The 12995-nt window shown below is 46.8% G+C and overlaps 1 protein-coding gene across 1 annotated transcript in view; it reads left to right on the top strand.

The window, feature by feature from the left end:
* LOC144684600 (polypeptide N-acetylgalactosaminyltransferase 17-like) overlaps window positions 1-12995 on the top strand; it is a 500196-nt gene that overhangs the window by 191201 nt on the left and 296000 nt on the right. Inside the window, exon 5 of the mRNA XM_078548594.1 lies at window positions 4744-4941. Coding sequence (XP_078404720.1) covers window positions 4744-4941 — 198 coding nt within the window. The remainder of the gene's footprint in view (window positions 1-4743; window positions 4942-12995) is intronic.

Below are 12995 nucleotides of genomic sequence, written 5' to 3'. Positions count from 1 at the left end.
ACCAACTGCTTCTACCTGAAGCACATTGTACCTGGGATTTTCATGTAACGCAAGGGTGGTAAGGATCCACATTGTGTTTTGCATGAATGAAAGATCATTTGCCGTTTTTTAACGAAAGGATACAAAGTGCAAACTACATTGTAGCATCGATGGGCTAATGATATTTGTTGATTTTGACCATTTTGAAACTGATCTCTAGGGGTTATTCAGTGTGTAATGAGATTATGTATAATACCTCTTTCAGCATGTTGAAAATTGCCTGGGAAAATGAAAATGTATTTCCCTAACTAAACGATGCTCATTTCATAGTCTAACCAAATGTTTTACTGAGGACAATTTTGAAATTTTAGCTGGTGCTTTTCTGAAGTAAAACTAAAGTACTCACTTGTACAGCAAAAGATAACTGCATTCCACAGACCAATGATTTCTGGCCTTCAAAGGGCTGGATTTTACACGGGTAGTCTGGTAGAATACATGACGCTTAGCTCAGAGCCCAGAAATCCATTAATCTGTTAAACCACCTGAACTCCAGAGAAAACATTGTTTGATTGGCAGCTCTGGCTCTCGATCTCTGTTGTCAATTGCATAACATTTATTTACATAAGGCTCAGATTTACACAAGGTCAGGTGCTTGCAGTTTCAGCTATTGAAGCTTTAAATGGTCAGGGTGATTGACACTTCTATTGCCCTGGAGTAAATGGAGGGGTGGGTAGAGGGGCATAGCTTGGCATGGGGGGGTGGGCCATAGGTGTTGTTCGAGGGAATACCTTGGCATGGATGACATGAGGGGTCCATCATGGTTGTTTGGAGGCCATACCTTAGCATGGGGGACATGAGGGGCCAAAGGGCGTTGAGTGGCAGGGATGAGGTGGCATGGATGGGGCATGGGGTCGAGCAGTTGTGAGGGTTGAGGGCTAGAAGGCCTTTCTGTTTCTATTTTAACCTGGACGAAGCTCCGCAGCACCGACGCGGGCATTTTACAAAACCCACCTCTGCATCGGGCAGCCCTGTGCCTGCCTTCAACCTTTTTCCCAGGTAGGCTGGCCAGACGTCAGCCCTCACTCGCACCCCCACAATGAAAACCCCATCCTTGCGGGCACTTTCTCCTGAGGCGCTTGGACTAAGCTGGGAATTTTCCTGATTCCCACTACCGGCCTCGAGGATGGAAATCCAGGCCTATATGCCTGTATTTCTATCTGCCTTTAGGCAAAAGCTGTATATAACCAGCACTAACGCGTACAGACAAGAGAGCAGTCATCTAACGCAGGACTGCTTACAAGGAATGGGTCCTTGCGGTTTTGAGCCCGAAGGCATAGAAGGAGTGAGAAAGAGTGAGGGAAGAGGCCTTCCCAAGATCATGGCTAGTATGATCTTCTGTTTTTTCCATCTTCCACTCTATAATTAGCTGCTCATTAATTTCCTCAAGCACAGATATGTGCTCCAGCACCACGTCTAAGGTATATTCTACTTCTACTCCCGTGTGTTTCTGCTCAGCCTTAAAGCACCCACAGCACCCACTATACTCATTCCTGCAGTGACTAACATCATCACAGCTAAATCGTCTTCAATGGCGTGAGGCCCAAGAGGAAGCAATTTGGAATGAGGGGGGAAAAACAGATTATCTGGCCATTATTACATTGCTGCTTGTGGGAGTTTGCTGTCCGCAAATTGGCTGCTCTGCTTCCTACATTGCAACAGTGATTACCTTTCAAAAGCACTTAATTGGCTGAAAAGTGCTTTGGGGCATCCAGTGGTCACGAAAAGTGCTATATAAATGCAAATCTTTCTTTAGAAAGCGCAAAAAAGGTTTACAAGGATGGTACCAGAGCTGAGAGTTTCCAGCTATGAGGAAAGATTGAACAGGTTGGGTTTTTTCCTTTGGAAGAGAGAAGACCTGGTAAAGACCTTTAAGATCATGAATGAGTTGGGCAGAACAAATGTGGAGAGAATGTTTCCATTTGAGAGAGCACCCAAAATTAGGGGCCCTAATTATTACATAGTAATAATAAATCTAATTGGGAGGTAAATAGGGAGAAACTCTTTACCCAGAGAATAGATAGAATGCGGAACTCGCTCCCACAGAGTGTAATTGGTGAGAATAGCTTAGATACTTTCAAGATGAAACTGGATGAGTACAAGAGAGAAAAGGGAATAGAAAGCTTTGCTGAAAGCTTGAGATGAGGGAAATGGAATGGGAGAGGGAGTGCAAAGATTGTGGGGAGTTGAGGCACAGACCAGTTGGGTTAAATGGCCTGTTTCTGTCTTGTATAATCCATGTGATTTGATGCAAAGGCTTGAGTCTGGCAGGCCGACAGTGATATCACATTTACTATGAATCACTGAGAACTGTTGTTAGAATACAGAGTCCTCAGCCCAAACCAGACAAGATAGATATCAATGTGAAAAAATGTATTTTAAACAGTCCCCTAATAACATACAGAACTAAGGTTCTTATTCATGTACAAAATGCTTCATCGCTCTTGTGACAGAATGGAAATGATTTTCAACTACTGGCTGACTGTTACTTCCCTTAAAAAATAAGTGGTCGGCAGCAGAAAATCAGTAGCGCTTCAACCAATCCATCGGTAATTTCAGGCCTATTCATGGGAGAGCAGTCAGCCAACTGAAACAGCTTAAATATACAAATCAAGGTCCTGTATTGATTGTCTGAGCCCAATTTGCCTACGAGTAGCAGGAGACAACTCAGAATGGTGCAGGAGATTTTTCCATTTCAATGCTTATTGCTCTTGGGCCCACAAAAAGACCTCAGCCTGTTTTTTTTTTCATTCATGGGATGTGAGCATCGGTGGCTGGGCCAGTATTTATTGCTCATCTCTAATTGCTCTTGAAAAGGTTGTGGTGAGCTGCTTTCTTGAACTGCTGCAGGCTACGTATTACAGGAACACCGAGGGTGCTGTTAGGAAGGGAGTTCCAGGATTTTGACCCAGCAACAGTGAAGGAAGGGTGATATAATTCCAGGTCAGCATGGCGTATGCCTTCAGAGAGAACTTGTAGGTGGCGGTGTTCCCATGTGTTTGCTGCTGTTGTTCTCCGAGGTGGCATAGGTTACGGGTTTGGAAGGTGCTGTTGAAGGAGCCTTGGTGAGTTGCTGTAGTGCAGCTTGTAGATGGTACACATGTCTAAGGTGGTGGAGGGAGTGGATGTTGAAGGTGGTGGATCAGGTGCCCATCAAGCAGGCTCCTTTGTCCTGGATGATGTCGAGCTTCTTGAGTGTTGTGGGAGCTGCACTCATCCAGGCAAGTGGAGAGTATTCCATCACACTCCTGACTTGTGCCTTGTAGATGGCGGACAGACTTTGGGGAATCAGGAAGTGAGTTACTCACTGCAGTATTCCTAGCCTTTGACCTACTCTTGTAGCCACAGTACATAATATGGCTGGTCCAGCCCTTTTCCCGGTCAATGTTAATCCCCAGGATGTTGCTAAGGGAGGATTCAGTGATGGTAATGCCATGGAGTGTCAAAGGGAGATGGATGAATTCTCTCTTGTTGGAGATGGTCATTGCCTGGCACTTGTGTGGCATGAATGTTACTTGCCGCTGATCAGCCCAAGCCTGAATATTGTGCAGGTCTTGCTGCATTACGACATGGACTGCTTCAGTATCTGAGGAATCGCGAATGGCGCTGGACATTGCACAACCATCACCGAACATCCCCACTTCTGACCTTATGATGGAAGGAAGGTCATTGATGAAGCAGCTGAAGATGGTTGGGCCTAAGACACTACCCTGAGGAACTGCTGCAGTGATGCCCTAGGACTGAGACAATTGACCTACAATATTACTTACACAATAATCTTACTTTGTGCTAGATATGACTCCAACCAGTGGAAAGTTTCCCCCTGATTCCCATTGACTCCAATTTTGCCAGGGCTACTTGATGCCACACTCGGTCAAATGCTGGTTTGATGTCGAGGGCATCACTCTCACCTTATGTCTTGGGTTCAGCTCTTTTCTCTATGTGCAATGAGATCAGGAGCTGAGTGGCCCTGGCGGAACCCAAACGGAGTGTCAGTGAGCTAGGTATTGCTGAATAAGTGCCGATTGATAGCACTGTTGAGGACACCTTCCATCACTTTGCTGATGATTGAGGGTAGACTGATAGGGTGGTAATTGGCCGGGTTGGATTTGTCCTGCTTTTTGTGGATAGGGCATGCCTGGGTAATTTTCCACATTGCCAAGTAGATGTTAGTGTTGTTACTGCACTGGAACAGGTTGGCCAAGGGTGCAGCTAGTTCTGGAGCACAAGTCTTCAGTACTATTGCCGGAATGTTGTCACGGCCCATAGCCTTTGCAGTATCCAGTGCCTTTAGCCGCTTCTTGATATGTCCCTCTCTCCACACTCCCCTGAAGGTGTCTTGTTTACTTTTTCACCTTTACCTTGCAGTGTGACATTGCATTTTTAAGTAGTTTGTTCTCTGTCATTTCAAATTGCAAGGTTTTGAGTCGATTGAACGTTGAAAAGTCATATTTTCAAAAATAATGGGACAAAGCCTTGTGGCACAATCGCTTAACAATTCAACGTGTATTTTTTTTAATGTAAAGAATATGCCTTCAGTCGTCATAGGATAATCTAATAATTGGAATAATTGTATTTCCACTAGGGCATCTCAACTAATAACTTGCAGACATACTTTGATGTCTTTCTGGCCATGGCTGCAGTTCTAGAGTATTACCATTTTACACAAATCTAACAGTATTTTAATACATTTCCATCTCTTTTCAGGGTTGAGCCAGTCCTGGCCAGAATTAAAGATGACAGAAAGCGAATTATTCTTCCCTCCATTGACAACATCAAGCACAAAACCTTTGAGGTCCAGCGTTATGAGAACTGTGCCCATGGTTACACCTGGGAGCTCTGGTGCATGTACATTAGCCCTCCCAAAGAATGGTGGGACACAGCAGACCCTACGTTGCCAATCAGGTCAGTTGTGCTTTTTTGTTGTATTTGGAACACTGCTCTTTCAGGCCTATGATAAACAAATTTTAAAAGGTGAACAAATGCCTACACAAAAAGACATCAGCAGTACATTTTTATCTTCACTGTCTGAGGTAACCTGCTGACTCAAATCATCAACCATTAATGGAGTCTGCCTGATTGTCATCCATTGGAAAGACAGGTAATACACTCTGTCACACCTTTGCCCATATGGTAAAGATCAAAGTCTAGCCCATCAAGTTCTACTCCAGTTCCTTTGCCAACCTCTTTTTAAAAAATTGTACATAAGAAAGTAGTATTTAAAAAAATGGTGGGAATTCAAAGTTGAAAAAACACCAGATCCTGTTCATGTAAATGCTAGAAGGCTGAGGGAATTCAAGGATGAATTAATGGAGGTTTTAACTACAGCCTTTCAAATGATCTTGCATATAGAAGATGTGTTGGAGAACTGGAGGATTGCTAAAATAACACCTCTCTTCAAACAGGAAGAGTAAAACCAAAAAATATGGATCAATGAGTCTAGCAACAGTAATAAACCAGCTTCTGGAAGCCATAATATGACATAAAAATTCAGTTAGAAAGGCATTGATTAAATCAGGACAATTTTCATGGATTTGTGAAAGGGAAATCAGTCTGACAAATTTAAAGCAGTTCTTTAAGTAAATAGATGAGATGTAGAGTGTATTAATAAAGTAAATGCAATGGATATTGTGTATATGCATTTTCAAAAGGAATTTGATAAGGCAAACATTGAAGGCATGTAGACAAAATAAAGCCATATTAAACAGAATGTAGGCGCATGAATAAAATATTGGTTTAAGAGCAATAAAGAGCGAAGAGTGGTTAACAGAAGTTTTCAGGACTGATTAGAGTAGGTTATAACTCTTGTCATTGGATGCAAAACTAGTGGTTGTGCATTGGGCACCCTTTGTGTACCCTTCCTAATTTTACTTTCCAAAACTCAGTAGATTGACCATCAGCTGAAGGGAAGCGATAGATTAACCTTTTGGGTGTGACTCTTCAGCTAGAGTGTTTCTGAATTCCTAAAAAGCTTCACAGCAATGTCTCCTCTGTTAAAGTTCAAGAAGAATGAGTTTTGTATCAACTGTAGACCAATACATTTTTTTTTATTATTGACTTCACAAATGTGCTTGGGCGGAAAGGCATTTGCAGTGTTTAAATGAACTCTGTGGAGAAAACACTTCAGGCATGTAAGACACAGCAAATAAGTGAATTGAAGAACAATTCAGACAGAACATCCTAAAATAATTGACCTGCTTGAATGATTGGAAAGTCAGAGACTTTAATCTGACAAATTCTTGGCTCACAAGGCCAGAGAATTGGAAAGCCAGCAAGTCATTTGTCAATGGAACCTGAATGTGATAATCCACGACTGGTAAACTTAATTAAACTCCTGAGATTTCAAGCCTGTCAACATATTTTATAAACCTTATTCTTTATAGTTTTGAAAAGTAGCTGGGTTTACTTATTTTCGGAAGCATCTTCCAACCTGTTGATGGAGGTTGCAAAATTGAGGTGAGTGTCTCTGTGTAGGTATATAAATCAATCAAATGGCAGATCCCCACTTGACAGCATGGCTGATAAGAAACCGACTGAAGATTTTGAAGTAGTATTTCAACAGAGGAATCACTGTTTCAAAATTTCAGCCATGCAGTCGAGAAACTTCAATTGTTGCTTTGGACAGGTTATAAGAGATATAAGGACTTGCACTTACAAAGGGACTCGATTGTCTTCACTCAATTTTTATTCCTTTTTTGGTGCTTTCTGCTGCACCAGATTATTGCTCAGATGTTGAAGATGAAAATCCACCCCATAGTATCTTTTATATCTTTGGGGCTTTCCAGAACATTTCATAGCCTATGAATTATCCTGGAACATCATCATTTTTGTAATTTAGGGAAGCCCAGCAGTCAGCCTGTGCAGGAGGCTTGACAGGGTTAATGCTGAAAGGTTGTTTTCTCTTGCTGGGGAGTCTAGAACACGCGGCACAGTTTCATGGTAAGGAGAATGATCTTTTAGGACTGAGATGAGGACAAATTTCTTCATTCAAATGTGAATCTTTGGAATTCTCCATCCCAGAAGATTGTGGATGCGCCATCACTGAAGGTATTTAAGGCTGGATAGACAGACCTTTGGTCTCTCAGGGGATCAAGGAAAATGGGGAGCAGGTGGGAGAGTGGAGTTGAGGTCCAAGATCAGCCATGATCATATTGAATGTCGGAGCAAGTTTGATCTACTCCTGCTCCTATTTCTTATGTTCTTGTGTTCTTAGATCCCGGGCAGAAAGGGACTATCTACATTGTAAGTCTCCTCCTCTGCCTGTTTCTCCACTCCTTGTTGCATTTCTTCTTCCTTCCCCTCTTCCTTCTCATCCTCCTCCTTTTCATCATGCTCCTGCTCCTCAGATTCTCAACTGATAGGTGATAAAAAGGGCTTTGCCCTCATATTGGCCAGGTGGTGTAGCATGGTGGGGCGGGGTGGGTGCGTACCTGCTGGGTAAATTATAGGTGGCATAGAAGACTGCCATAGAATGAAGGAATCATGACTACTGCCAGGATTTTGGGATATTGGACTTCCACTTGTACGATGTGCTGCCTGTGGTTGCACACTAGCTGCACATTGAAGGGGTGACATACCCCTTGGTTCAGGAATGTGGCTAAGTTGACATGAGGCGCACACAAGTCAATATGTGTGCCCCTATCTGTCTGCACTTTGGGTGTACCTACACCACATGGACTGTGGTGGCTCAAGAAGTTGGCTCATCACTACCTTCTCAAGGGCAGTTGGGGATAGGCAATAAACACTGGCCTAACCAGCAATGCCCACATACTATGAACAAATTAAAAAAGGGTCATTGACACCCTGTGCCATGGGGAAGCTTGCAATCTATGTGAAACCTTGTGTTCACTTTACCTGCTTATTTCTGGCAAGAGGGACATGAGATTAAATTGTTTTTTTGTATACAGAGCACTTCAGTGACCTCCCTATGTAGCTGTGTACTGCAGACGGAGATGTTGCTTATATTTCTAGCAGCAACTTGGAAGGAGCCAGACCAGGGCTGGTGCGAGAGTATTGGGCACCTTTGGCAAACCTTCAGCCTTGCGCCCTCCCCCCTCACCCAATTAACTTTTGAAAATGCATACAGTAAAATGGCATTAACACTTGTTTCTTATCAGTCCCACGCGCAACCGCTAAAAATAGTCAAACTCACTGGTCGTTGTTATTTGCAGCCTGCCACCTTTCCAGTCTCAGCCTCCTACTGTTCTGCAGCACCATGTTCCCTCGGCTCCACTCACTAAACTCGTGCGCTCTGTTCCTGCACCTCTCACGGGACCTCAATACCCGCATCGCCACGAGATCACCCGGGAGCTTTCTGATTGGTTGAAAATGCAGGTCTCTTCAATCATGTTCCCTTGACCAGGTGGATAGTCCAACAAGTCTTTCTTGCATCACTGAGGAACAAATGTATGTTTTGATCAGCTTTAGCCTGGAAAAGGTTCGCTCACCATTGGCCACAGAAAACAGGACGTGGAAAGCAATAAATGTGTTAGGGACACTGCATGCAGAAATAAGCTGAGAGGCAAAATTCAACACATCTTGCGGTGATGCACACTTTGGAACTCATTTTCCAATGGCTTGCAATTCACTGCACAAATCTGAAGCATCGATATCTTTGGAGCCCCCATGTTTTAAAGCATGCTGTAGCTTCAAGCAATGTTCCATAAATTGTTTTTCTATTCAGCACACTGTGAAAATCATAGAGGAAGCTAAACACAGAATTAATTTGGAGCATCTGTGTGACTTTTTCTTCAATGGATTATATTGCTGTGGCAAGGACTGCAAAATAGAAGTTCACTTTGAATTTTTCCTTGGGCTACGAATAGGCTCAGCGTCTGCTTCAAGTGTGAACTGCTTCCCCTTTCCACTAATACAGAATACGGGCTGGATCTGATTCAAAGTGTGCAGGTATCTCCAGATCCTTAGCAAGTTCATGTTCAGCTACCAGTGTTTTCCCAAATCTTGCGACGCTCCTGCAGTCTACAAAAAGCTTCTTGGTTTCTCTCAGTTGATTAAAACAAAATAAAAGCAGAATTGTTATTTGCGCCAGTGTTGAGGGCAGTAGGAAGTAATAAGTATGTAACTAAGAGGTAGGGTAAATAGATGTTGCTCAGAGTGGATAAGGGAAGTGGTGCACTGCAGGGGTCAGTACTGAGGTCTGCTTTTGCTTTTGATATCACGAGATAATTTGGATTTGGACAGAAAGGACACAACACTGAAATAAAAACAGGAAATGCTGGAAACATTCAGGAGGTCAGACAGCATCTGTGGAGAGAGAAACAGACTTAATGGGCGGAATCATCCCAGATTTGTGCTAAATGCGGTAGCGGGTGGGAAAAATGACGTTTTACCCGCCGACCACAATGGCGGCTTCTTACACCGCATCGTCCCAAACCTGCCACATTAATTACGCATTCCTGGGAAACACGCCGTTTTGATGGCGGGCAGGCTCTCATTCGCCCGCCATGCCATCACCTCGCCATTTCGTCACACTGGCACCATATTTAAAGTATAGCCGCGCACACACCTCTCAGTGCTTCCAGCCCAGGACTGCCGCTTGGAAGACAGGATGGCCCCAAAAGGCAAAAAGACTGCAGTCCCCCGGTTTATTGCCACGTCACTCAAGTGGCTTTTGGACACCGTGGAGGCCCAAACATGATATCCCCTACCCCCGCACTGGCTGCAGGAGGGGCAGCTGCATCACCAATCCAGCATGGGAGGCAGTGGCAGCGGTGGTCAGTGCCAATGCCCTGCAAGAGGACAGCCACCCAGTGCCGCTACAGAATGAATGGTGTCATCCATTCCGCCAGGGTAACTCATTCACTCACACACTCACAAACCCATCACACATCCACACGGATCTCACACCTCAAGGGACAACACCACTAACTCTCACACACACACTCATATCTCCATCAGGCTCATATCCTCTCAAGCTCACGTCTTCATTCTGTCCATGGCTCCGCTCACCACACAAACATTCCACGCAGTGCCATGTGTCCTGTTCACACTCTCTCCATCTGTTTTCATGCAGGAAAAGCTGGCTCACATCAGCAGGAAGAGGTCCCAGACTAGGGATGGAGTGGTCCACATTAGGCCCCTTACTCACTTTGAGGAGCATGCCATCGTGCTGACTGGTGAGGATGGGGACTGTGTCTGCGGCGATGGTGAGGTCGGTGGTGAACACCCTTGTGAGGATCCTGCACCACATTATCCCTCTCTCAATGCAACCGTGAGTGCTCTCTCTCCTGCTTGTGACTCTGCTGACATGCATTAATTATCTCTACTTTGGTTCACAGGGAGCTCTGCCAAGTGACCGACACCCTCAGCCAACTAGTCCCTCAGCTCCATCCACGTCCTCACCTCCAGCCAAGTGGACACCTCCTCCTTTGAAGAGCTGGAAATAAGCAGCCTGGAAGACCTGTCACCGTGCTTAACCAACCCTCCACCAGCGCAGAGACACACACCCCGGTGGGACCAAGATTTTGAGCAGGCTCAGGTTCACAATCTGGTGGTCACTGCATGGACACATGTCCGCAGCAGGAGGGGGCAGGTTCAACTGAGCTTCCCAGCACTTGCAGGAGAGGTGGGAAAGAGGCATCTGTGAGGTCCGAGTCAGATGACAAACCTCTAGATTTGGCCTTCCAACTCATCCTGGAGAGTCAGCAGAGGTATGGGAAAATCACGCAGAGCTGTTCCACTCCTCAACAGAGTGGCACATGAGTCAGAGGAGTGCATCCGCCTGCTCTCTGATGAAGAGTTGCCCACATGTGCATGTATGGAAGCCTCCATGAGGAGGATGACAGACACCATGGAGACCCTGGGCCAGCAGAACATAGAGATGTGTGCAGACCTGCACTCCATCGCTTGAGCCATGGGTGAGCCCCTGCATTGGCAATGCGAGAGGGAAACGGGGCACCTCAATGCCCCCCCAGGTGCTCCTTCCCCTCAAGGAGTCAAGCCGGGTACCCCGGGCACCCGAAGGGAGGAGGGGCAGCAGCTGGACACCCCTGGGCCACCCACTCAGGAATCTCAGAGGCTGTCCTCTCCTTTCAAGTCCCCTTTGCCTGTGATCCCCTCAACCTCGTCCTTTGTCACCACAGAGGGAGCAGTGGGCCAATGAGTGATTCTGGAGGGAGCAGTGTGTGTGTGTGTGTGTGTGTGTGTGGCAGGGCCTTTCAGAGCCATGTGCAAGCACTCTCCCACGCACATGGATCCTTCCCGCATCACGCTCATCTCAATGTCCTGAGCATTGTCAGTGCTGCCTGCTGGGGTTCGCTTTCAGTTGTCTATATGAGCTGACCTGCATCTCCACCCACCCACTGATCACATCCCCATGCAGCACCTGATCTCGCCCACCACGACTCATTTCATTTTCGATTTAGACAGCATGATCTGAACTCGCTTTTTTGTCAGCACCCCCATCTTTTCCTCTCCCCCAGTCACCCATTTCCTTTCCCCCATCACAGTTGACCCCTCAGGCATTGCCTTCCACCTCCCCCTCTGTGACCTACCAGCAACAGCCCTTTTCCTTCGGGGATGTCCAGGTGAACATGTGCATTCCCTTCCTTCCCGAAAATGCCACCCCCATCCAAATTAAACTCCCTGACCTCCTCCTTCCACCAGGATCCATGTCTGCCTTCGAGCCCCCACCAACCACCCTCGCTGTCTCTTCTATTGCTACTGTCAAGCCCTCCCCCTCCCACCCTGCCACCTCATTCTGCCCTTGGTCATTCACACCATTCCCTCATTCCATGCCCAACCTCAGTTTGCTCCCCAGGAGGCAGTCATGGACTCAACAGAGCCCTCCCTTTGCACATTCACGGGGACATCCCTCCCTCCGGATCACTTCCCCCCTTGGAACCACTTCCCCACTTGAAACCCCTTCGCCACTTGGAACCCCTTCCCCAGTTGGAAACCCCCACCCTCCTCCCTCCCCGGACTTCACCCCTGCTTAATCCTCCCCCCTTCCTGGCTCCTTCAGGCACCCTTACTTCTTCTGCCATCCTTAGTCCTCACCCGCTCCTGACTCTTTCCTCCGGCCTTACTCCTTCCTCCACCCAGACTCCCTCCCCTCTCCGCACTCCTTCCCCCGCCCCGGCCCCCTCCCGGACTCCCTTCCCTCTCTGCACTCCTTGTCCCCTCCGTACTCCTACCCTTGCACCTTCAACCCCTACACCTACCTCCCCAGTTGCTGTCTTCTCCCCTGTTACCCCCTCCTCCCCAAACCCCCCCCAACCCCCCCCAATACCTTCATTCCCCCCTCCAAATCTCACCCTATCCTGAGACCTCCATTTACCCCCTCCCAGCCTCACCCCATCCTGCCACGTCTTCCTCTCCCAGTTGATCCTAGACCTTCCTCCCCCACCCCACCCCGGTACATCTTCCTCTCCCAAACACAACTGGGCCTTCCTCTTCACCCCGTCAATCATCATCCGTTGTGGGCAGACCCTAAACGGTGACTTTCCAACTTCCGTGAGCTGCTTTGCAGTAGACCCATGCCCATCAGAATCCACCCAGTATGCCATGGACGTTCCTCCAGTGTGCCGTTGGTGTCGGGCTCCAGCATCTTCTGCTCCTCGAGTGTCTGCAATGTGAGCAAGGCTGTGGCGGTAAGTCCCGACTTCTGCATGTCACACTTGTCAAGACGTGTTCTGCATCGTCTTGCAATCACGCCAACGTGAGCAGACGATCCGGCAGGGGGGGATGATTCTGGCGGGCCTGCCCTATAATGATACGTAGATGTGTTACGGTGAGGTTCTCGACGTCCAATGGCGGGGAACGTGGCCTGCCATCGACAGGGCTGGCTGGACGATCACAAACTGGTTTCATGATGCCGTCAAACCAATTACTGGCCTTCTCGCCATATTGTCTACTCATGAGCAGAGCAGGCCCAATGTAGGTGGGCACAGAAAATTCTGCCCAATGTTTCAGGTCAATTACCTTTCATCAAAATGGTA

The sequence above is a fragment of the Cetorhinus maximus genome, chromosome 9 (genome assembly GCF_964194155.1).
Source record: "Cetorhinus maximus chromosome 9, sCetMax3.hap1.1, whole genome shotgun sequence".
Classification (NCBI taxonomy): domain Eukaryota; kingdom Metazoa; phylum Chordata; class Chondrichthyes; order Lamniformes; family Cetorhinidae; genus Cetorhinus; species Cetorhinus maximus.
Note: the sequence above shows the minus strand (reverse complement) of the source record. Positions and strands in the feature narration are given on the sequence as shown.